This window comes from Zingiber officinale, chromosome 4B, assembly GCF_018446385.1.
Source record: "Zingiber officinale cultivar Zhangliang chromosome 4B, Zo_v1.1, whole genome shotgun sequence".
NCBI lineage: Eukaryota > Viridiplantae > Streptophyta > Magnoliopsida > Zingiberales > Zingiberaceae > Zingiber > Zingiber officinale.
Window position 1 is genome coordinate 122,153,819 of NC_055993.1, and position 24,973 is coordinate 122,178,791.

General features: G+C 35.5%; 2 protein-coding genes across 3 annotated transcripts; both read left to right on the forward strand.

The window, feature by feature from the left end:
* The first annotated feature begins 6,649 nt into the window (after positions 1-6,649).
* Positions 6,650-13,859, forward strand: LOC121976334 (protein NETWORKED 1D-like). Of its 2 annotated transcripts, none has more exons than XM_042528460.1 (6): positions 6,650-6,966; positions 7,261-7,388; positions 7,459-7,694; positions 9,247-10,784; positions 10,938-12,539; positions 12,619-13,859. In XM_042528460.1, exons 3-6 carry the CDS (start codon positions 7,592-7,594, stop codon positions 13,648-13,650), a joined length of 4,275 nt encoding a protein of 1,424 aa, XP_042384394.1. In that variant the 5' UTR covers positions 6,650-6,966; positions 7,261-7,388; positions 7,459-7,591; the 3' UTR covers positions 13,651-13,859. The 2 variants fall into 2 exon arrangements, with proteins under 2 accessions (XP_042384394.1, XP_042384395.1); XM_042528461.1 differs by having other exon boundaries at positions 6,650-6,884.
* Positions 13,860-15,172: 1,313 nt separating this feature from the next.
* Positions 15,173-21,000, forward strand: LOC121976335 (serine/threonine-protein kinase Nek2-like). Its single transcript, XM_042528462.1, has 15 exons — positions 15,173-15,562; positions 15,820-15,955; positions 16,063-16,129; positions 16,565-16,630; positions 17,394-17,440; positions 17,529-17,574; positions 17,681-17,761; positions 17,932-17,974; positions 18,078-18,127; positions 18,212-18,293; positions 18,380-18,429; positions 18,964-19,037; positions 19,135-19,186; positions 19,256-19,693; positions 20,071-21,000. The coding sequence occupies exons 2-15, from the start codon at positions 15,870-15,872 to the stop codon at positions 20,656-20,658; spliced, it is 1,770 nt and encodes a 589-aa protein (XP_042384396.1). The 5' UTR covers positions 15,173-15,562; positions 15,820-15,869; the 3' UTR covers positions 20,659-21,000.
* The last annotated feature ends 3,973 nt before the right edge of the window (positions 21,001-24,973 follow it).

Sequence of the window (24,973 nt, forward strand, 5' to 3'; positions counted from 1 at the left end):
GAGTCATGTTACAATGTACTGTGATAGTCAAGCTGCAATAGCTTTTTCCAAGGATCCCAAATATCACAGCAAAGGCAAGCATATAGAAATTAAGTATAATTTTGTAAGGGATATTGTTGACAAGAAAAAGGTGGTTCTTGAGTAGATCCCTACACGAAATATGCTTGCTGATCCTTTTACTAAGCCATTGACTAAAGAGTCATTTCATGGGCATGTGAAGTCTTTGGGATTTCGAGGAATGTAACTAATTGTAAATACATTGTGATAAATGAAAAATACCATGATTTATTCAGTGTATATGTCTTTGTTACATTCGAATAAAAGTCTCGATAAGCATGTTGGCAGATTGGGATTGATCCACTCACATGGACAATCATCTCTATTTGTTAAGTACAAATAGAGGTAAAACCGTTGTTTATGAGACAACTTATGTAGTTGTGAATAAAGAATACCCATAAGTTAAGGTCACCTTGATATTTGTGTCAAGATGAGATCATTTGTATAATGATTGGAGTAAATGCACCCACCATTTACTGAATCTGTTTGAGGCCATATTAGAATTCATATGTTGAATTCAGGATTAGACATTGGAAATGTCTAGATCGAAATTTGTACGATGTTAATTTTTGAGAAAAATATGTGCTCTTTTTGGTAAAGAGAATAACATCGTAGCATGTGATTCATACCACATGTGCTATGGCGACAAGAAGGGTAATAGTTGAATGGATCCCTGCTTCTCTATTATGTGAAACCCTTAAGATTATAAGTTAATCTCGATTTTACCCTAAGTGACTATTTAACTGTCTATTTGAAGTTCTGATCAGTGTCTGCTACTTTAGCATGTTTCCTATTGGTTATGGATGATTCGGTCTATGGAGTATAACTAGGAAAGCGACTGATTAGAATGAATATATTATAGCTAAAAAGGAAGATTAAGATTGATTTATATCTATGACATTTATTCACTGATATCGATTACATTTTTAGTTCAGTACATAAAATATAATTGTGAATAATTTGTTTGATTGGAGATGTTGAACATGCTCTTGACCTATGGTCAATATAAGGAATTAGAGATGTTCATAATGATGTAAATAATTTAATCTGGAGTAAAGGCAAGTCATTTATGTCTCTGATTCGTTCTATGAGCATTTATGTCTCTGATTCGTTCTATGGAGCAGCTAAGTAAGGTATGACAATCTTCTTAACAATTGAATGCTCACTGTACTTGCTGTCGCACAAATCATTTTCCTTAATGTATGGAATGGATGTTCTAATATGGTCTTCGTGACTTGATCCTCATAAAGTCTATGTGACTTATTTGGTCTTTGTGACTAATTTGCTCTGGTCTTCGTGACTTGATCCTCATAAAGTCTATGTGACTTATTTGGTCTTTGTGACTAATGTCGCTCTGGTTTTCATGACATGATCACCTTGTAGTCTATGTGACCATATAACCTTATGGATTGACTTGGACGAGTGGGAGATGTTGGGCGTTATAGAAGACGAAAGGGTTCGTTTCTTTCGTTGCTGCAAACGGTCATTTGCTGCAAACGCCAAGGAGACGAAGGGGTGCCCTTTCCCCTTCGTCTTCCTCAACCTTCTTATTTAAGGTGAGTCCAAGCCATGAGAAGAGGGACAGTGCAGAAGGTTTCAAAGGTGATCACAGAGGGCAGAAGTGTGAGGCGAGGGTGATTTGGTCGAGCAGAGGAGAACGTCAAAAGGCTGGGATTTGGCTCGTGAACCTTGAAGCGCTTTCCGGTTGCCCCGTGATCGTGCTTCCGACAGCGGCAGCCTCTTTGTCGACCGACGGTTCTTCAGCGATTTCTTCAGGAGATCCATGTGAATGGTTATCGCTTTATTTTATTTCTGTTTCATGCTCTCAAAACTACCAACAGTCGACCATTTACCTTAATCGTCTAACATGATTACGATTCACGATTTAGAACCGTTGGTTCATGATTTATGTACTGTTCATCACGGTTTAAAATTATTATTATATTTTTAAAAATAAAATTTTATAAATTAACTAACCAAATTATCTTAATTAATTAATAATTTATAAATTATTATTATTTACCCTATTAATCTTTTTTATTAGTTATTAAAAAAACACCTAACAATTATAAATATTAATATGATATAGACTATACGGATAGGACATTTAGTTTAAAATTTAAGTTCAAATTTCTGCCACATTATTATTTTTAATAAATTTCTATCAATAAATATATATCATATATATTAAAAATAAAAATAAATAAATGAAAAATAATATATATCAGTTGAACGGGCGGTTCCGATTAATTTACCTGGGGCTGGGATAGTGACGATGAGACCCAACCCGTGGACATGTCTACACCCGAGGCAGGATGCCTTTTTAGTTTGTGAATCTTATTAACAGAGGTAAATTTTTTTCAATGTACAATGGATCTAAAAAATACTGGGTTGATATATTGGTGAAAGTATTTTCTGATTTATTTTGACCATCTGTGAAAATTTTTTATGGAGCGAATTAATTATTATAAAATTAAACGATGTAAATGGGATGTTCAGTGTCAACTTAAAAAAGACATATTTAAATTTCATATCTATCAAAATTTATATTTTATTTTTATTATACCCCTCTTTTTATTAATAATCGATTATTATTGTAGTGAAAATGATTATGTTCATCCTAGATATCCTTCACAATTCATCTTCTGATTATGTAAAATAAGATAAATTATGAGGTCAGTTTAAATTTATTTGAATTCATCTTCTGATTATGTAAAATAAGATAAATTATGAGGTCAGTTTAAATTTACTGTCAAATAATTATGGGTTAAAAGAATTTTTTTCTTCAAATGTATTCAACTACTAAGAATTGATCCTTATTTTATCATAGCAGATATGTCATCATTTAACTAGCCAGTCCACGGGGATAATAATTTAGTTACATCATTAGTCTATCAAAAAGGATAATTATCACAATTGACTATTATAAAAAAATATTATTATTAATTGGGATGAAACTCAAAATTAAATTACATTAATATCCCTTTTTTATACTTAAAAAATTAAAATCTATTTGTAATTTTCTCAAGTTATTTTTATATAAAAATATATCATGATTCTCTTTAGTCCTATATCTTAAGATTGACAAAATTATGAGCAGAGAAATATTTATAAATATTAATGAGCTCGTCATTCGACTGACAAAATTATGAGCAGAGAAATATTTATAAATATTAATGAGCTCGTCATTCGACCAAGAATAAATTAGGATTTATGAATTTTAAAAATCCATAACTCTCATTTAAATTGTAAAATTCATATATCATAACATAATTACACTTACAAATACTTTTATTTTAATAATTTTAATTAAAAATATTTTATTTAAAATTATTATAATTATATATATATTTTTTAATAAAACCACTATACATATATTAGTTTTGAATAAAATTATTATATGAATAGTAAAATTTATTAAAAAAATTATAAGTATAGTAATTTTTATTTAAAGTTGTTAAAATATAAAATAATTTATAAAAAAAAAATTTAGTAACTTTGACCTAAACCTATGGAGCTGTCAAATCGAACTGAGTCATAACTTAGTCTATTATCAATTTATTTAAAAGTAACTCTAAATGGATTATTAATTCATGTGAATTATAGATCCAGATAAGTCTACCCATGGCGATTAAATCACAATTAACCTTGAGTTGGATTAAGATGAAAATTTCCTAATATGTCAAGTTAATAGATCAATCTGCCTCATCTCGACTTGCCAAATAATATATTTTTGACGAACCAACCTGACCCATTACGAGTAGGTATGTCTAGCCAATCCAACCCACTATGAGTCAGCACGTCTGACGCTTCTATAAATTGCTACAAGTGTAATACTTTATTTCAAATAATATCAAAGTAAATTGAATCAAATTGTAAAATAATACTTTAATATAATAGTTTTGATATGTAAAAATTAATAAGCCCGAGTTACTATAATATTATTGGAATTAAAGTATTTAAAAACATAGAATGAAAATCCTTTTCCCTTTGACTAAAATAAAGAATATTATTTGAATTTTTATCTTATTGAAACTAGACTAGAGATGAAATACAATTAACACGAAGAACAAACAATTTCAAAAAACAATCCAAATAGATAAACAAAGATCTAGAACAGACTACTAAGTTCGAACATTAAGGTAAATCAAGTCTTATTTTACGATAAATTCTCTATCAATGATTATAAAAAGAATCATATCTCACCCTCGGCCCTCAAGCTACAATGGTATGTTAAAAGATGTGATCAACTCCTAAGATAACGATGATTCAAATTTCACTTAGGACACATTACAAGTCACTTTTATGATTTGTTAAATTGTAAGAAATGAATATCTAGGTAAAATAAAAATGGCGTCTCTATCAAACATGAGAGATGAATCGATTCAACCGTCGATCCAAGTTCGAAAGCTACTAAACACATGCATACAAAAATCATCAAAACCCTACACTTGATCAATATCCAACACTAAATCTAACCTTTCCACGTGACTCCCTTGAAGAAACAACGTCAAATAATACTTTTGTCCTCAACACGGTGGAGGACCGGATGCATTATTTGGGTAATTTTTACTATACCCCTAATATTTATCACCTTTTTGAAACGCCCTCGATGTTTTGTTAATATCAAAGTGCCTTGTAAATTTTCATCAGCGAATGAGTGGTTTAGATAGTAATTTAGGATGGTTAAATAGGTGCTTTGTCTTTAGACAACGTTCATTTTTACTGATGGACTGAAAATCTTAGTGACATTTTGATATTAAAAAATATCGATAGGTATTATGGAAAGTTATTAATATTTGGGGGCGATTTTGAAAATTAGCCATAAAATAGCTGAATAATTGAATGATTTTTTTTTTTTTTTAGGGGGGAATGTTTGGTCCATTCATGTTCTTAAATTTATTTCTATGGATTGATACCATATCGTATGACATAAATCTACACTCTCTCTATGATCGGTAGGTGTTTGAAGAAGTGGTTGAGGCGTCCTCGATGTTATAATGTCATGGTAGGATATTTAGGTTGTCATCTAAGTACCCGTAGTTCGAACCTTAGCTATGACGTATTTATAGAAATTTTTCCTCCAAATGAGGGACGTAATCAAAGGATACTGGGCTTCTTGATTGGCCGTTGCTTGCGCTTTCCGATTTATCCTGATGTCCAGTGAAAAACTTCTGTAGGACTGGACCGATCATCCCAAGATTAATCGATGAAATTAATTGGGATTATCATTTTTTCCGAAGAAGTGACTGAGGACCCAAGGCGATTGCTTGACTTTGCAATTGTTAAATCATAACCTAGCCGGTTGAGTGACTACCAATCGTGATATTGTGGTGGTATAATTGCGATTGAACGATCGAGTGAAGGTGCCTAGCTGTGATTTGGTTGTTGCCTTGAATGCTTATTTGAACACTCATACGACAAACAAGGAGCGGAGAAAGATAGTTCTAAGTAACTATCGGTTTAACGTAGAACTGAACAAGGTAGACAACAACGGATTAAGGAGTTTTTTGGAAAACTAATAAGTGATTTGAAAAAGTATGATATGTTATTTGAATATTAGGTGAAAATTAAGATGGTGCACTTAAAGACTTAATTACAATTTTTAGTATTTTTTTTATAAAAAAATAAAATTAAAATGAGAAACGGCCATAATATATATATATATATATATATATATATATATATATATATATATATATATATATATATATATATATAATATAATAATGATCCAATTTTTTTTACAAAAAATTATATTAATCTTTCTTCCATTCTCACAAGGACCATCCGTTCGACAAGGAAAGCACAGGACAAAAAGCCAGAAAAGAATATTGTACAAATTCCTTAAATGCATAGTCAATTAGGGAGTAATTTACATTTTTACACATGTAATTTTTAACATCATCTCGTTTTCACCTATAGTTTTCATTATTTCGAAGGATATCCTGCTTTTTCATTATTTTACTGAAACACACCCCTACTTTCATTTTTTATTGAGAGGTACTCCATATATTCTTTGCTGTTTTGCATTGTACATTTATATTCTATGTTTAATGTTTCATAAATTAATCTTGTAAAGGGTGGTGACTTATATGGTAAAAATTGATTAATTCCGTTTTAGTATGTTAATTTATTTTTAGATCAATACGAAGGAGATAAAATACGGATGACTATTAATCAGATAAAATATGGATAATTAGTAATCATTAAGATAGATAATTAAGACATGATAAAAGATATGCTCAAATATATCGAGTCCAACAGAAAATTTAGATTGATGATTTAAAACTGATCAAGTGAACAATTACATATTAAAAATATTAAAATTGCCCTAACTAAAACATCGAGAGTTATATTGAAATGGTAAAAAAAACATTAACAGTGTTTTGAAACATTTTCACGATTTTAAAGACGACCCAATATAATGGATCATATTAAATAATTCTCGCACCAAGGGCTAATCAGAGATAAACCTAAATTTCAGGCCCTAAACAAGAAAATTCACATACACACGCATTTGCGCTGTTCATCTCTTTTTGGCGCATGTAAAATTGCGCGTTTACACACTGTAGTTTTTAGACTTCGCAGTGTGCAGATTGCTTCACTCCATTTATTCCAATCTTCAATTCCATGCGTAATTCCTGCCAACTTTGGCGGCCCGATCCCGTAGCTTTTCCTTATCTGCCATTTTCTCTTCCCAAAAATGTTCCTTGGCAAGGCTCTTGCCGTCTGTAGTCCCTCGCCTGGAGCATTCGAAGGAGAGGCGAAGGGGTAGCAATCGGGATGAGAGTTGGTGGCGGAGCAGCTGGGATTTTTGGCTTCTGGTTGATTAAGAAATCATTCCTTACTAAAAAGTGTGTTTTTGTTTTTCCTCGCTGCTTTTGCTGCTGATCGAATCATGGCCGGGTGAGCAAAACGCGATCTTGCGGGTTGTTTTTGGCGAAAAGTTCGTGTTTTTAGGGTTCATGATTTTTTACTTGCGTGGGTTTTTTCTCCGATCGCCCTGAGTTTTTAGATCTCTGCTTCTGCTCCAGTTCATTGTGCAATTGAATGGAAATATCCACGGGTTTCGTTTACCTTTCGGTTTCCCTATTTTTCTTTGCTTCTTGTCGCATCATGGTGTCCATGGTTTGAGTAGTGGATCTTAAAACTTGCCTTTGTTAAATCTGTAACACTACCATCATTTCTTTTTTGTTTCAGAACTCGGGGCTTCACTTATCTTCGAAGTTTGATTGCCACAACCTCCGAACATTAGGGTTGATCTCTGCCCATGCTCTCTTTGGGCATATGTAGCAAAACTAGTTCCTGATTGATCATTGATTGAAGAGGTATTTATAGTCATTCCTTACAAGTTTCTTATTCTCGGTATTAACTTCACCACCTTTCCCTTTTACTCAGATGGTTCTCCATGAGTGTTTGTAACACAATATAATAGCAATCTGTGGGAATTATTCGGTTCTTCAGTCATTTATATTAATACAAGCAGAGCAGAGCCATTTGTTATAGAGGTTCCTTTGGATACACTATATTCATGGCGACATTGTCATGTGCTGAATCCCGGCGCTTGTATTCATGGTGGTGGGATAGTCATATCAGTCCCAAGCTCTCTAAATGGCTTCGGGATAACCTTACCGGTATGCACATTGTTCTCATCTTTGTCCCTTTGCAGAGAGATCAATTGATTCACTTTATACTCTAAGTATTGGTTCCATTATAGCATTCAAATTTAGCCTGCTATGTGTTCTCATGGTAAATAAACAATCGATTCCTGACTAAAAAAAAGTAGATAGACCATTTATTTAAAGGTCAGATTATCTATTTGCCATAGGGTTTTAGAGCAGATGTATATGCTAAGTACAAACATGTTGGTTATATCTTGCAATATGAAGTCTCTTGTATGTGCTCTTGCTATAGCTTAGTAATGCAAACTATCGGTTAGAGGAATGCCTTTTGTGTTATTCGATATCGCAAGCATGGTTAGAGTTTTTAATCTTTAATCGATGTTGATGCATGTAAAGCTGATATAGGCTTTGGAGTCTCTAATACCCCCAACCCTCTGCGTTCCTTACACTTCTTTGGTAGTTTGATTATTGGGCTATAATCAAAAGGGCACCTTTTTACTGGAATCATCAAAGGGGTGTTCCTTTTTGATTTTTTATCAAAAGGGCACCCCACCCCACCAACACCAACCCTCCCTATAAAATGACACAGCTGTCCTCAAGTATGCTGGTTGATGAGTTTTGACTTTTTAGCAGTCCAGTTTCGATTTTTTGGTAGCCAGTTCAAAAACATTCACATTATAGTAGCTACAGTTTCATAGTTGCTAAAATGCAGATTTGATATGTTCACCTAATATTCATGTAGTAGCAGCTACGAACTTGTCCTGTTCAACAATATTCATGCTGTAGCTGCTACAAACTGTAGCTATTACAACTTGAACTTCTCATGTTCAAGTGTTCAACAACATTCATGTTGTAAAAACTATGAAATTGAAGCTTTTATAACTATGGTAGCAGTTACGAAATCATAGCTGATACAACGTAGACTTGTACTGTTCATACAACTAGGATTTAATGCGTGCGGCAAGAGATGTTGTGTCATTTTATGGAGGGGGCTGGTGGGGTGGGACGTTCTTTTGATAAAAAAAAATGAAAGAGGAGCACTCATATGATGATTTTATCCTTGATTATTTGGTGTCTCAGTGAATTGATGGTGAACTTATGATGTTAGACAATCCTTTTGATTGGTTAGCATACTGAACTATAGCTTGTTTTAGTTGTCTCCAGAGAAATTGTTTAATGTAGTACCCTTATACCGAAAGGAACTACAATGATTAAATGAAAAAAAAACTACAATGTTGCTTGTTAATAAATCTTCCTTTGAAGGTAATTGAAAAATAAAAAAGTGCATTCTTTATGTCAGGGAGCATTCATGTTCGATACACAGAAAACACTATTAAAAAGGGAGACACTTCCTTTTGCTGGTCATGGAACTATCGAAGACAATCCTGGCTGTTTTGTTACTTGTTCTCATTTTGTTTAATAGTTTACATGTTTTATTCCCATTTGTCTTGTCGATACAATCCAATGGACGACAATGATTTTGTTTTGGAATAATATCCCTCTTAGCTTTATTTGAATCATACGTTTTCTCTCCAAATGGTGGAATTTATTGATTCACACACAGATATGGATAACAAGATTAAATCAATGATCGGGCTTATAGAGGAAGATGCTGATTCCTTCGCCCAAAGAGCTGAAATGTACTATAAGAAACGTCCCGAGCTTATAAATCTAGTGGAGGAATTTTATCGAGCATACCGTGCTCTAGCAGAAAGATATGATCATGCGACTGGGGCACTGTGTCGGGCTCATCAAACTATAGTAAAAGCATTTCCCAACCAGATCCCGGATGAAATTTCTGTTGAGTCTCTATATGAATCTCCTGCTCCTGGTTCGAGAATGAATAACCATCAAATGCCTATGGGAATCTCTGACCCTGAGGATGCTGTTTTACTCCGTGATCTTTTAGGATTGTCATTGTACGGTGAAACAGTGACATTGGACGAGGCGTATTCTGACGAAAGTAAGGTGGAGTCATTTGAAAACATTTTGAAGCAAATAAATGAAATGTTTCCAAGCAAAGAGGATGAAGCTGGTGCTGCTTTTGGCAATGAGACCGAAGATAATTTTTTAGACTATAAATTACTTTGGAGAGAAAATTCCAGGTTGTTGAAGGAAAACCAGGAACTGAAGCAACAAATCGCTTCAGAGTCAGCATGTGCTGATAAAAGTGAAAATGACATTCGGTGCCTTAAGGAGGTCTGCTTTAATGAAAAATCTGAAAAACAAGATGTTTTGTTTCAGTATGAAGTATCGATCGCAAGATTATCTTACCTGGAGCATGAAATCTCCCACATCAAAGCAGAACTTAAGCAGCTCAATGATGAGATGACGATAGAGGCTTCAAGTTTAAACAGTGCCGAAGAGCAAAGTCTTGTTTCGGAGACAAACCACTCTTTGCAGTTGGAATTTGACATTCTAAAGCAGAAAATACGAAAGCAAAAGGAAAATCTTGATAGGAAGGCGCAGGAGCTGGAGATTCTCAACATGTCCTTACAAAATGAACAACAAAGAAATTTGACGGTTGAAATGACTTGCCGATCGATAAAGCAGCAGCACACTAAGGAGATAAAGCACCTGGAATTGGAGATTAAAAGTGGAGTTGAAAAGTTGAAGGATGCAGAAGAAAAACTTGAGAAGCTGAGGGAGGAAAATGGCAGGTTGAGGCAGCACAAGCTATCATCTGCTTTAAAAATAGCGACTCTTCAGGATGAGATAATTTCACTAATGGATTTAAGAAGGAAATTTGAAGATGAAATTGATCATATTGAGCAAAATGAAGATCTTCAGCTGGAGTTACATTGTCTAACAAACAACAAATATGATTCGGAAGGGAAGTATCATATGCTACTCGAGGAAATACAAGCAGTCAATTTAAAGGTACAATCCCTTCAGGTATCGATAAAAGATTCAAGACTTAATAATGTTGAGTTGGCAGATACACTCAAGATGAATCGAACTGCACAGGATCATAATCTAGAAAACTTAAACCATATGCAGTGGCAGTCAGAAAATAATGCAGCACTTGAAGCTTCACATTCAAATGCCAACGATGAACTACATAGTCTAAGAATGAAAATAGAAGAATTAGAGGAATCTCAGGTATGCGTTGGGTGCTTATCAGTCTCTCATTTGTCTTTGCAGTTGATATATGGTATACCTTTTCCATTCTACCTAACTAATCAGCAACCACAAAGATTTATCATTATGTTGTTATAGATATTCCTGTTCTGAGTGATTCTTGTTTTACATCAGGTAGTGGGAATTGAGAAGAGTCTGGAGAGTTTGGAGGGCAGATGTCATGAGGGAGAAGACAAAAATTTGACTCTGGAGAAGGGTAGAGACTTGATGCTTCATTGTGTCGCTAAGCTGCAAGAATTGTTACAGCTTGAGAAGGAAAAACAAAATACCCTTAGTCAGTCCAGAAAGAGTCAGCTGAAGGCACTCAGTGATCAGATACATCTGCTCAAGGAAGAATGTTGCAAAAGGGAAGACGTTTTTGATATGGAGCAGCTAAAGATAATGAATGCTGAGATAGAGTTATTCGTTTTGCAGAGATGTTTATGCGAGATGAAAGATGAGAACTTGTTTCTTTCAGTTAAGTCTCACAAAGATGAAGAGGCATTGAGACACACGGAGGGACGTATTCTGGAGCTTGAGAGGGAATGCCTGAACCAAGAACAAGAGATGCAATATTTAGTTGAGAATAACGAGAAACTCAGGGAGTGGGTTCGACTATTAATGCAATCGCTTAAGATTGATCTGCAATACGTCCCTATAGAAGATATAAAAAATGGCATTATTTTACAGGTTGCTTTACGTGAAATTCAACAGATGCTAAATGCTATTTCAGATGCCAAGGATGAAAAGCAGCGTCTACTTCTTGAGAATTCAGTAGTTCTTGCCCTTTTAGAACACTTTCAGAAGTATGCTGCTGAGCTGAGAGCTGAAAAGGCTGCGCTTGTCGAAGAATCTAGAGTCAGATTACTTGAGTATACGATGCTGAGAAGCAAGAAGGATGAGTTACATGTGACGAATGAAGAACTGAAGAAGGAGATCCAGGTTAGCAACCAAAGGGTGGTTACACTGAAGGCTGAAGTAGATTTGCTGTTTAGACAGTTAATGTATTCACAAGAAGTTCATCGGGCATTACAAATTGAAGTATCCAAGTTGGTCGAGGAAAGTAAATCAATCTCAAAGAAACTTTTGGATCTGAGTCAAGCAAAGGTCAAACTCGAAGAGGAGGATAATGTAATGCTAGCAGAAGTTTTGGCCACAGATTACCTTTCTACGATCTTTAAGAGCCTCAATTCAGATAGAGAATATGAAATAACCCTATTAAGCAACGAAAGAGCACTTCTTTACGAGTTGGCCATCAAGCTTGAACAGAAGATCATTCTACTAGAAGAGGAAAACACAAATCTCAAGGTGCCATTAAGCAACATGAACTGTTGTCGAAGTTCACAAACTTTGGTTGTGAGTAGTCGCCTACTGCAGGTCAACCATAGACATCTTGAGTTGGATGATTGTGGCTTCTTGCTGCAGGAGAATTTGTTTGAGATGATCAATGCAACAGTATGTAAAGCAAAAGTTCTTGAACTGATCGAAACCTACGAGAACCTTCAGAGTAATGCCATTCTGCAAAGGGAAGTGCAAGAGGAGATCACACTAAGTCAACCAGTTGATGAGTTGGAGAAAAAGATCGGAGAGCTTGAAGAGGAAAACAATGAACTGAGGGCTGATTTGAGTGCACACGAACTTTTCTTGGGCTTGTTGTGGGATGACATTGTCGTTTTGGAAGAACTTACTCTTTCCCTCACGAAACGACATTCAACATCAACCAGTCAAATAGAAGAGGTATTGTTTCCCCTTTTATCAGTTGCTATTAAACAAAGTTGAAAAAAACAGGATCTTATTTAACTTATACTATGGTCAGGTTAATCAGCTCGAGTTTTATCCTTCTACTGCAAGCAATCAAGATGCTAGTTCAGACTGCAATGCCTCAACACCTATGCGACTGTATGAATTGCAGGAGAAAGTGAAAGTTCTTCAGGAGGTGCTGATAAACACCGGAAGTATGATCGAACTGGAACGGTTTGATTCACATGCCAGTTTGGAGGCCGCATGGAAAGAAATCGAATGGTTAAAATCAAAGGGGAAGCGGAATTCTGATAAAAGTGCAAGTAAATCGAGGCGCAAAAGAAACACCAACAAAGATGTACAACTTGATATTGTTTTCAATCCTCCTCGACGTGGGAATAAAATTCTTTCTCACGGACGAAAGGATAGAGAAAACAGTGAAACCGACCAGAAGTTTGAGGTCTGGGGGACAGGATATGGCAGCAAGAACGATACCAGTGGATCATGGCTAACAGAGAACAATAGAGCATATTATCAGAGTGAAGAGGGAGAGAATTACACATCTAGCAGACTAGTTGCTGAGAAACAATATCTGCCATGTGAGGTTGCACCACTCCAGGAGTGGAACAAGAGAGTCATAAAGTGGCTTTGTTCTGATGCCCAACGGTTATCGGTCCTACAAGCAAGTTTGCAAGAACTACACAAGAGTGCTGAAAAATCTATAAAGATTAGACATTTGCCCCGGCCGGAAATCAACTCCATCAAGGATCAACTGAAAGTGACTGATGAATCCTTATCACAGCTTATTGATGTCAACAATGAGCTGAAAAGCAATGTGGAAAACCTTTCTCCTTCCTCATCCTACCAGATTGATGAATCTGATATCGAGAGCAAAAGGAGGAAGCAAATTTTTGACTGGGCTAGAAAGGCGTCTGAGAAAATTGGAAGGCTGGAATTCGAGATACCAAAAATCAAATATAGTTTGCTGAAATTTGACGAAGAACATATGAACCAGAGAGCCAGAATTAAGAGAAGACCCGGGATTCAACTCAGAGAATTCATCTATGGAAGAAGAAACACCAGAAGGCACAAAGAAGCTTCTCCCTGAGATTGTATCAAGGCAACATCAACTAATGACTACCTTGCTCTCTTATTAGCAATTGTATCACTCCTCACGGATCGATAGTTTGTAGTAGTATCGAACTCACAAATGAGAGAAAGGTATTTTCTGATTAAGAAACTGAGTGGTTCCTGAAGATGTTGATCTAGTTACTTCAATGCAAGGAGAATAAAGGACATTCTCTTGTATTTGTTGTATATTTATGTCGTCTTAATCTGTCTTCCAAAAATTTTTAGACAATGTTTGTGTTTAGAAATATAGTCTAAAACTAAAAGAGGGATCAGAACGGATCCAGGATTTTAAATTCTGATGGACCGAATTGATCCATCTTTCAGCTGCACGATGACTTTCTCCACGAAGATGTTGTAGTAGGGCAGCAGCAATCGACAACTAAAGGTGAGCAAAAGTTCGGTTAAATCGATTAAATCGATCGAATTTAAAAATTTGGTTCGGTTTATTCGGAAATTCGGTTTTTTATTTCTAAAAAATCAGTTAATTCGGTTCGGGTTCGGTTTTGAATTTTTTTATTCAGTTAAACTGAATAGATCGAATTTTTGAACTAAATCGATTTTTTAGACTATAAATTTTAGACCGAATTAAATTTTTATTAAGCCAAATCAAATTTTTAGAAAAAATCAATTTATTCAGTTTGTTTGGTTTAATTGAAAATTCGGTTTGGTTCGGTTCAGTTTTTATTGAAAATCAGTTCGATTCAGTTTGTTCGAAAAAAAATCGATTTGATTTGATTAATTCAATTTGATTCGATTCGAATCGAATACTCACCCCAATCTCCGTCCTTTGTCATTTATATAATTTAGAATGTCTTTTAATTTTTACACAATATTTTTTCATTCATATCATATATGATATTTTAGTTTAATATTGTCGTTTTTAATTTAAAATTTTTAAAAATAATATTGAAAGGAAACCCATCCCCACACACCGACGTGTACTTTTATATTAAAATTATGTTAATTTTGTTTTTATCTTTAATGAGAATTTTTATATGGGAAACGTCAACTACTCCCCCCAGAACACAACAGCTGCTAGATCTCCGATCCTTCAATACTCCATGTACCCGTGACCTACACCCCATTTATTACTTCATCTTTCATACGCTTCACCAACGGCTTTAGAGAGGGACCCATTAGGTTGAGGAATTGGGTGCGAGGGTGAAAAAAAAGTCTTCCTCCTCCGGCTCCAGGCGAACTCCACGACAGGCACGTAATATTATAACCAACCAAAAGGGGCCACGTCTCGATACGAATTGCCCCTGGCGTCGACGCGATTCGTGGCGGCGGCATAGGACGTTACTTTCCGTGTCTCGTGTTCTCTCCGTCCGCATGCGAGATGGCGATTTCTGTAACTCGAATTGACCGCGAAACAAGAGACAGCGTCTATAGAAGTGGGGCCCAACAAATTTCGTGTGTTATTGGATGGAGTGAGGAGAGTGTGTCTCGGACTTACAACGCGATCCTGAACGATCGTCTTCTTTCCCACTACTACTGTTCCACTCTTCTTTCTTCTGTTGCGTTGCGTTGTTGCGTTGCGTTGCAAAAGGTGAAGAGGCATCAGAGGAGAGAGAGAGAGGCTTTGAAATCCGCAATCATCGCCTGCTTTGCCGCTCTCTCATCAGTCCTCATCATTGCTGCTGCTGCTGCGGCCTCGAATCTACAGCAATGAAACTCGAGCCTCAAATGGGAAGGGGAAGGAGGAAGTGTGGGGCGATGGAGGAGAGCAGCGTTCACTTTGCCGGTGACTTCCAATGCGACTTTTTGGGCTGAGATCTAGCTCGATCCGTGCACCGACGACTAAGTTCTACCGTTCCGAGGCTTGTTCTAGGTCGCTGTGGAGCGAGATCTCCACGCTTGGTTTTGGTGTGGCCATTTTCTAATTATTGGTAAAACCCCTTTGCTAAAGTCACGTTCTTTCTGCTCCTTTTTGCTGCGCATTTGGGTCCCTGGGTACTCTGGTTGTTGGGAGGAAAAAGGGTGAAGAAATTGGATATGCATTTGTTGATTTTTGCTTATTGTTAAAAAAAAATCTTTTGGCTTTGTTAGCCTTCCTAATTTCGATTAAACTACCTTTTCTTCCTGGAATAGGGAAGTGGGTGTTGAATGGAAAAGCCTGGTTTTTGATGTGTTGTTGGTCGTGCAGAATCATATCTGGATTGGAGATAGCTTGGGCCAGTGAGGGAGAATTCCAGAATGGAGAATTATGAGGTTTTGGAACAGATAGGGAAAGGTGCATTTGGGTCTGCTTTGCTGGTGAGGCATAAGGTTGAGAACAAGCGGTGAGGAACACATCCTTTCCCCCCCCATTTTCTTGTGATGTATCCTGTCTTTTCTTCTTAGGTTCTCTTTTCTGCAGTCTTACTCTTAAAACGTTGATTTGTTGCAGGTATGTCCTGAAAAAGATCCGTTTAGCTCGACAGACCAACAGGACCCGGCGGTCTGCCCACCTGGAGGTGAACCTCTTTATCAATCACTTATAGTATTTTCATAGCTGATATATTTGTTTTAACTTGGCTTTCTTTTCCTGGTCAGAAATCCGAGGAACTTTTTTTTCCCCACAATATGAATTCATTTCATTTGGTTACATTCAGCACATTCGGGCAAAATTACTTTCCTCCCTAAACTTGGCTTTGATTGGAATTTAACATTACTTTTGAAGTATTAACTGCCTTGATGCCACTCACGTGTCTTCCATGTACCTGACTAATTGGAATTTTTCTTTATAAATGACTTCTCTGAACATATTTTTAAGGACTATATCATTTTAGTGAGATGATCACAATGATTGAATTGTTAGTTATGCTTTGCAACATATGTTTCTTCTGCCAACTTGATGCTAAATCTTCTCTCTTTTTCTCCATCTCTGTTTTTGTCCTTTTCTTTTGCAGATGGAACTAATTTCTAAAGTGAAGAATCCATTTATTGTAGAGTACAAAGATTCGTGGGTTGAAAAGGTTGGTGAATCCTCCAACTTCAGTTGAAAATCAATTAACACTAGATTTGCTATTGTATTTTTTTCTTTTTATTAGTTAAAAACTATCGAATGGCATCACAAATGCTAAATCCACCCTTTAGTTGAATTTGTCAATCTCGGAAACTAAATGACATTTTCAGCTAACATAAGTTTCTTGACATTCTTTATATTCTTCTTGTCTCTTTTTGCTGGCTTATTATATTACACTAATTGCAGTAATACGCTTTCAATTATCTATTTAATGCTCAACACCCCAATTGTAAAATTAGGTTGGGTCATAGTGGACTCAGCATTTCTGACTGAACTGACCATTTTTTCTCTCATTGTCTGCCATTTTACAATATGTATAGCCGACCAATTGAAATTTTGCATTGGCTAGGAGGTTGTTGGAGACTCAGTAGTCAATAGATAGTCCTATACTTAGTATTTTCTCTTTTTTTTTTTCCCCCTTTGATTGGTTGTTGTTGATATTGATCATTAGGACACTCTATTTATAGGTGATTATACATTAACATTTTGATGTTTGCATCGGAATTTTTCTGATTAGTGAATATTTTTTTAGGCTTGTGAATGCCAACATATTTCTTTTACTGACTTTTCAACTTTCAGTATAGATGTGATCTATCATAGTGTTTGGTCATTGGTGGATCTTCATATTTTCCTTGATCCAGACATCATTTACTTGCTTTCATTGTTGTAATGGATCTTTATTTCCTTCCTAATTTCTTTCTTTCTTTGTTCAGGGATGCTATGTATGCATTGTGATAGGTTACTGCGAAGGAGGTGACATGTAAGTTCTGCATTGAAATTGTAGTAGTTATTCATTAATGGTAATGTAGGTAAACTCATCAATGTGCTTTTTTCCTGTGGTTTCACAGGGCTGAAGCCATAAAGAAGGCGAATGGACATCTTTTCTCTGAGGAGGTTGATTACTTGATATCATCGCAGATACTAGTTTTCCTGAATCAGTACTTTCTGCATTTTGCAATATATTAGTGGATCTTCAATCTTTTTCAATTTTTATAACCAGAAACTTTGCAAGTGGTTGGTGCAACTCCTTATGGCTCTTGAATATTTGCACAAGAATCATATTCTTCATCGTGATGTTAAGGTGCAAGAAATTGTTGTTGTATTAGGTTATTGATCCCTGTTTATATGGTGATATAGTAGGTGCAAACTTTTTATGTTAAATGATTTTCACATTTCTCTGCTGGGCGATCAAGTCTTTATAATAGATCCAAAGTAAATATTTGCTAATTATGTTGCATTGTTTCTCGTCAGTGTTCAAATATATTTCTGACAAAAGATCAAAATATACGACTTGGTAAGTTCTTATTCTCAAGGTTGATTGTAGTTTTCACTAATCGGTTAGTTCAAGTTTAGGAGATTTAGTGGACATGAAACACTGAAATTGAGTCATTCTGCAGGTGATTTTGGTCTTGCTAAAATTTTATCCTCAGATGATCTGGCATGTTCTGTGAGTATTAAATCTGATTAAAGAATATTTGTTAAAAGATCTATTTAGTTTCTCAACACCGAGATTAATAGATTTCTACTGCAGGTTGTTGGCACTCCTAGTTATATGTGCCCAGAACTTCTCGCTGATATACCATATGGTTCCAAATCCGATATCTGGTCTCTAGGTAAATTCCTTTCACTTGTACTGCAAATATTCCATTTTTTTTTCCTGATCTAGCAACCTTTTACACAATTTTACTTCACCATTCAGGCTGCTGTATCTACGAGATGACTTCTCTCAAGCCTGCATTCAAAGCTTTTGTAAGTTTCAATGGATTCTACAGTCTATCTACACATATATTGCTCTAGTCTTTATTTTGGATGTAAGCTATTGCATTTTCAGTTACCCCAGGGAAACAAGTTTAACTTAATGTATCATTCACTGTTGTTTATGAAATGTGATTCTCTATTACTGAAATTACTGTCATCCTTTAATGCATTGCTAGAAACTCTTGGCTAAATCTTTATTTTAGCTATATTATGATTAGATTTCTATGGTCAAATAAAATTAGTAGGTTTACATAACATTTAGAGAACTGAAAATTTTAACTGATAACTAGTTGATAGTATTTTCAAAACAAAAGTTGTAAATACATGTTTCTGTGAGCCTTTATACAATATTCACGATTATTGTTGACTTGTGTTCTTGAATGAGGTGCTGCATTATGTAGTGCCTGCGTCTAGATTAAACTTTTCCTCGTATATAAATGACATTCATTGTTTGTCTACTTGTAAAAGTTGATTATAATCTCCGTTATTGTTTTCTTAGACTTTGCGGATTTTTATCATATACAGGATATGCAGGGTTTGATAAATAAAATCAACAAATCAATTGTGGCTCCTCTACCGAGTTCCTATACTGGTGCATTGTAAGCTTTCATTATTCTCCTCTTCTTTGAAACATTTTGCTTTATTGGTAGATCTAAAGGATTGCCATTTCACTATTTTTATCGTTCATGTGTGCAGTAGGGGACTAATTAGAAGCATGCTCAGAAAAAGCCCCGAACATCGACCAACTGTATGTATATGTAGGGAATTTTACTTCATGTATCAAAACCTAGTTAATTTTACTCCCATGTATCAATAGGCTGCAGAGCTGCTGAAGCATCCACATCTTCAACCGTACGTGCTTCAAGTCAATCTAAAGTGTAGCCCTTCACGGGCGTGTTTCAATTACAATCGCAAAATCAGATTTAAAGATGACAAAACTGATCCTATTTACAAAGATAGAAAAAGGATATCGCTAGGAGATGAAATGAACTACAAACTTGGTGACACTGTGGAGCAGAAATCCTTGAGTTCCACTCGAACTATTAGAGATTTTTCTGAGTATCAAAATCGAAGGATAAAGAATCTTTCTGTTGGCAGCAGTCAAATTGGTGAGATAGGCATTGAGAGAGCTACGAGTGGAAAACACACAAGAACGGTTAAAACCATAAAACACAGTCCTGTTAGAATTTCAAGAACTCCTAGACCACCAGTGGAGACCTCAAAGACATTTCGCACAAGACCAAAGCATGAACCGGTATGGCCATAAACATCGCTGATGCATACTAATTACTCTTTAGTATAATACTTCCCATATCATAAAATTTTAACTATGAACTTTTATAAAAACTTGTGCTACTGTTTGATGGAGTATTGAAGTACACATAAGCTCAAAAGCCGTCCTTTGTCTGACTAAACTGCCAGGTAACCCATATGTTTAGTTTGAAGGATTGGTTGAAAAGTTGTTTGCAATTATAACTGCTGGCATAAATATTATTGATCTTTATCGATTTAGTGTCTTTGTAGTCATAATTGCAATTGTTCAGTTTTCTCAAAAAGTTACTTGCTACCGATCCTGTTTTGTATTTTATTTGCATGTTATACTCAAAACTGGTAATTGTACTTCCAATACAGATAACATCGCGAACTCCACCTGATAGAAGTGTTCATCACATTGTTCGTAGAGCATCTCTTCCTTTAGCTACAGCTACATTCGAGAGCCATCACAAGTGCAATCTTGAGATTCTTCACCGACTGGAGTCCCCTGATGTCTCAGTCAACTCCCCTCGAATAGATAGAATTGCAGAATTTCCATTAGCCTCCTATGAAGATCCTTTGTTGCCTATTCGCAGACTCTCTTCAGCTCATGGCTCTTCTACGACCCCACACTACGGTGATCGATCAATCACAAAGGACAAATGCACAGTCCAAATCTTCCGAACCGAAGGCGACCATGGGAGCCACTCTTCAGACCGAAATCCGATCGCCACAGACATGTCCAGCCGGGGATCATCAGAATCAAGGCAGAGGAGGTTTGATACCTCATCGTACCAGCAGCGAGCCGAAGCCTTGGAGGGTTTGCTGGAATTCAGTGCTCAGCTGTTGCAACAGGAGAGGTTCAACGAGCTGGGGGTCTTGTTAAAGCCGTTTGGTCCTGGAAAAGTCTCCCCGCGAGAAACTGCAATATGGTTGACCAAAAGTTTCAAAGAAACTGTACAGTGATCTGTATGATCATTAGGTCCTAATCTATGCATAGAAAACCAGCAGAAGGGTGATCATAATACTCATTGACACCAGACCTCAAAAAGTTCTTGCTACAGTGTTGAATTTGCAGTTGCTGTTAGGGTTACAAGTGAAGTCTAAGTTAGCTACTCGATCTACTTTGATGATATTTTTATCATCAAATTACAGATACTACAATTTAGAAAAGTACTGAAACTGCTGCAGTTAATTTCTGTCATATATAACTTTTAATCACGTGTTAAATAAAAGAAAGCACTTGACAGAAAGTATGATGTATATATAATTACTCTGAAAGTAGTTTTGTTGCTAGGAGTTTTTTTTTTTTTTGTTGGTGTTGTTATTTCTTATGATGTGTTTAGTGGGATAGTGTTTGGGCAGAAATTAAATCCTATTTATTTATTTTTTTTAATAAAGGGAGTTCCATTCCATTAGCCATTCATATATGCGGGTTGTGAGTTAGGTAGGTCATTCATGAGTGTATTAAAATAATAAAAAATATAGAGAAAATGTTGGAAAATTTTAAGTTTAGTTTATGGATTAGATGAATCAAGTCTAAGAGCTAATAGGGTTTTTTATTTTAAGTTTGTAGATTTTTTTTCAACCCAACCTCTCCATGGGCAGACTCGCTTGGGCTTGCAACTTGCATAGAGATTTGCAACCTACATAGATTGATCGCTTAGATTTGCTTTTAAATGGATTAATAATATTTTAATTTAATCTGTTTAAATTATTTGCTCGAACAGGCCAACTTAACTGACACAACTTATATTATTTTCATTATTATCTTATGTCGATATTTTCCATCTAAATCTTAAATAGGGGTGCATAACGATAGCGGTTACACATTGTAACAGCTATGTTATCGTAGTTGTTATAAATGAAAGTTAGGTAACTAGGTCGAGTCCGTATTATAATAACTACGAAATCATAGCTGCTTCAACGCATGTATAATTAGTGACGGATCCAGAAATTTAAGCATCGAGAGGTAATCATGGCGAAGATGTCCCGCATCCTCGGCTCCTACAGCGTTGCCCTTATTCCTACCCGTGCATCTTCTCTCAGACAGGTCTGCTTATCGGGTTACCTTACCTAGTTTCAGATTTGTACAACTGAACTTTGACATTTCTATCTCGTAAGCCCCATCGTTGAGAAATTGTCTCTCGATAAGCGGAGATCCACTAGTACAGGTGTGAATAGTGGGTCACTTAGTGGTACAGTGTAGATCTGCACACTGGGCATCAAGGTGGTTGGAGTTTCGTTGGCGGATCCAAAATCCGATACCAACCCAAGGCTTCTGGATTCGCTCAAATGAAAATAGTGTTTTGCATTACTGTGAGTTGTAAATTCCTCGTCCCTTTGACTTTAGTTGTGTATTTTTATACAAGTGATTCTAGTGTGGTAGAAGAATTTTCTTTGTATACAGGGGTTCCATCGTCGACAAGAGATGGTGATGATAGGGCAAAAGCAATTCCAACTCCCATTCCTAGATTAAAAGACATTTCGGGTTTTCTACCTGGGTTAAGCATTTACATAGTTCTGGTGGTTGAACTAGATTGTCATTCATATAAAAATTGCTTCTTGCTAAAACTAAGACACGGAATTCATTTTGTCAATCAAATTATACATCCATTGGAGGGGCAAAATGAATCTTGCACCATACAAAATCACTAATATAGATATTGCACCGACACTTGACGCAAACAAGTGAATATGATGAATTAACTTTTTCTAAAGAAAGGTGATGAACTTTAGCCAGGTCAGAGAGAGTTTAGCTGTCCATTATCAGCATAGAAGATCAGAGAAAAATTCAAAAAACTATATTTAGAATTCTTGCAAAGGATAGATCATCCATTCATGGTGTGAAAGCACTTGTAAATCAAAGTCAATAATTTCGGAAGGAAAATTAGCAAAATAATTTTCGGAAGGAAAATTAGCAAAATAATTTGACATGAAAATAATTGTCCTGGATTTAAAGAGATCAAAATGGATGATACCATGCAATCACTTTTGATGTAGACTCTTGTAATAGAAAAAAAAACATTTTGCATGTTTCGAGAACTTCAATTTACAAGCTTGGTTGATAAAGAACAATTCTCAAATAAAAACTATGACTTCTCCTCAGTTTAAAGTAATAATTATATGTTTGTTTATTCAACTCAGTCGAACAGCCTAAAACCTACCTGAACAAGTACAACAAATTCCATTAGAAAAAGAGATAAGTATTGATGTTAAAGTTCTTCATTTTAACAAATCATGACAATACAAACAAAGACATTCTCAGCAGCATGTGGGCAAAATTGAAGGAGCATACAATGTTTGTCATTCGTTCAACAAAGACTTGGGTGGTGTATATTTAATCATACGAAGAAGAAAAATGTGGGAGCTAGGATTTTCAACTCACTTTGTGTTCACAGTCACCAAGTAGTGCCTCACCGAGTCCCTTCACAAGATTAAGATCGGGAATCGGGATCCACCACCTGTTCCAATTCCAATATTTCAATATCTTCAATTTTGTTTAGATCATATAAGATTTACTCATGTTTTATGCTGTTAAAAGTAAGGCTGTCAAGATCCAGCTCCTAAAAAAAAAAAAAAAACCTGAGGAAAAATCTATAGGTTAGGACCAAAGCATAGATCTTAATATCTATGTGCTTTCACCATACATATCAACTTTTTATAGGTGGTATTGATTCGAAAATTCGTATACTTTATCATTGAACTAGCATTAAGTATGATTAAAATTATTCACATTGTATGTGAACGGTGAAGGGGAAGCTTGGCATAATAGTAAAATTATTATCATATGATCATCAGGTCATGTGTTCTAGATATGGAAGTAATCTCTTGCAAAATGTAAAGTAAGATTACGTATAATAGATCCAATATAGTCTCTTTCTTGAGATCTCATATTGACGAGAGCTTTGTGTACTAGGTTGCTCTTATATTATTTGTGAAGGGAGCATTTTAATTCTTAACATGATGCATCTTTGTGTAATGAGTAACAACATATATAAAATGAATGATAATTATAAACTGGATGACAATAATTCTTCTAATCATAGTAAAAAGATCTCATGTCCTCTCGGGGTGGTACGATGGTTGAGGTATGGAGTATTGTTATATGAGGTCTTGGGGTCGAAACTTGGCGCGTCTGAGTATGCTTTCCCCCATGCCTTAGCCACTTGCACTAATAACTAGTAACCATCCGTGATTTACCTCCTCTGTGTTAGTCTAAGGACGGATTGATGGAGACACTGATGAGTACATCACTTTTTTACCACATAGTACCCATGCCTTTACCATTTGCACTAATAGCTAGTAATCATCCGTGATTTACCTCCTTTGTATTGATCTTAGGATGGATTTACGGGGCGCTTGGACGGGCGAATAACTTTTTTGCCATAGTAAAAAAGATCTCATACGAGTGAAAACTTTCTGTGTGAAATGGCCGGAAAAAGTCTAAGACGATAATAACAATAAAAGATACTTCTATTTAGGATTAAAAGGATCTCATATGAGTGAAAACTTTCGATATGATATGGCTGGAAAAAAGTATGAAGGTAATATATTTCATCTAGTCAAGATTGTTGGGACCATGGTAATGATGAAGAAAACATACGAACAAATCATAAATTTCTAAGATCCTAGCACAATTCAAATCGTATCTAGGATATAAAATGTTTCAGTTATTGTAACAACAAGACAGAATTATCCTTTTGCGATAAACATGCCCTATTAGATACATTAAACTCACTTTTAATTGGATTTAATTGAATATGACAGTGCACGATACATGATTATTTCACATATAAGTCCAACACTGGGAAGGGGAGTCTTAGCACAATGATAAAATTACTACTATGCGACTCCAAGATCTTGCATTGGCCGGAGCTATGCATGAGCTAATTTTTTTTTTATAAGTCCAACGTTGCATTAATGATCCAACATCAGTAGTTCGGGTCATGAGGTCGTAAAATCCTAAGCTTTGGATCACACTTTTGACCACCATGGATGGAATTAACAGGCCATTGAAGTTCGTCAACACTCAAAAATCCACCCTAGGAATTGTTGGTTTGTATTGCACTTCTTGTTAGGCATGATTAGAGAGCTCATATACTTCTCTTTACCATCACAGAGACACTACAAAAGAACATTAATTTAGGGACAAAATTTTGGAATAAAAATAATTCGTCTCAAAATTGGGATAAATTTAGCGACAAAAATAAATATCGATCCAAATTTCCAACAAAATTTGCAACAAAAATATTTCGTTTCAAGTTGGCAACAGAAAAAT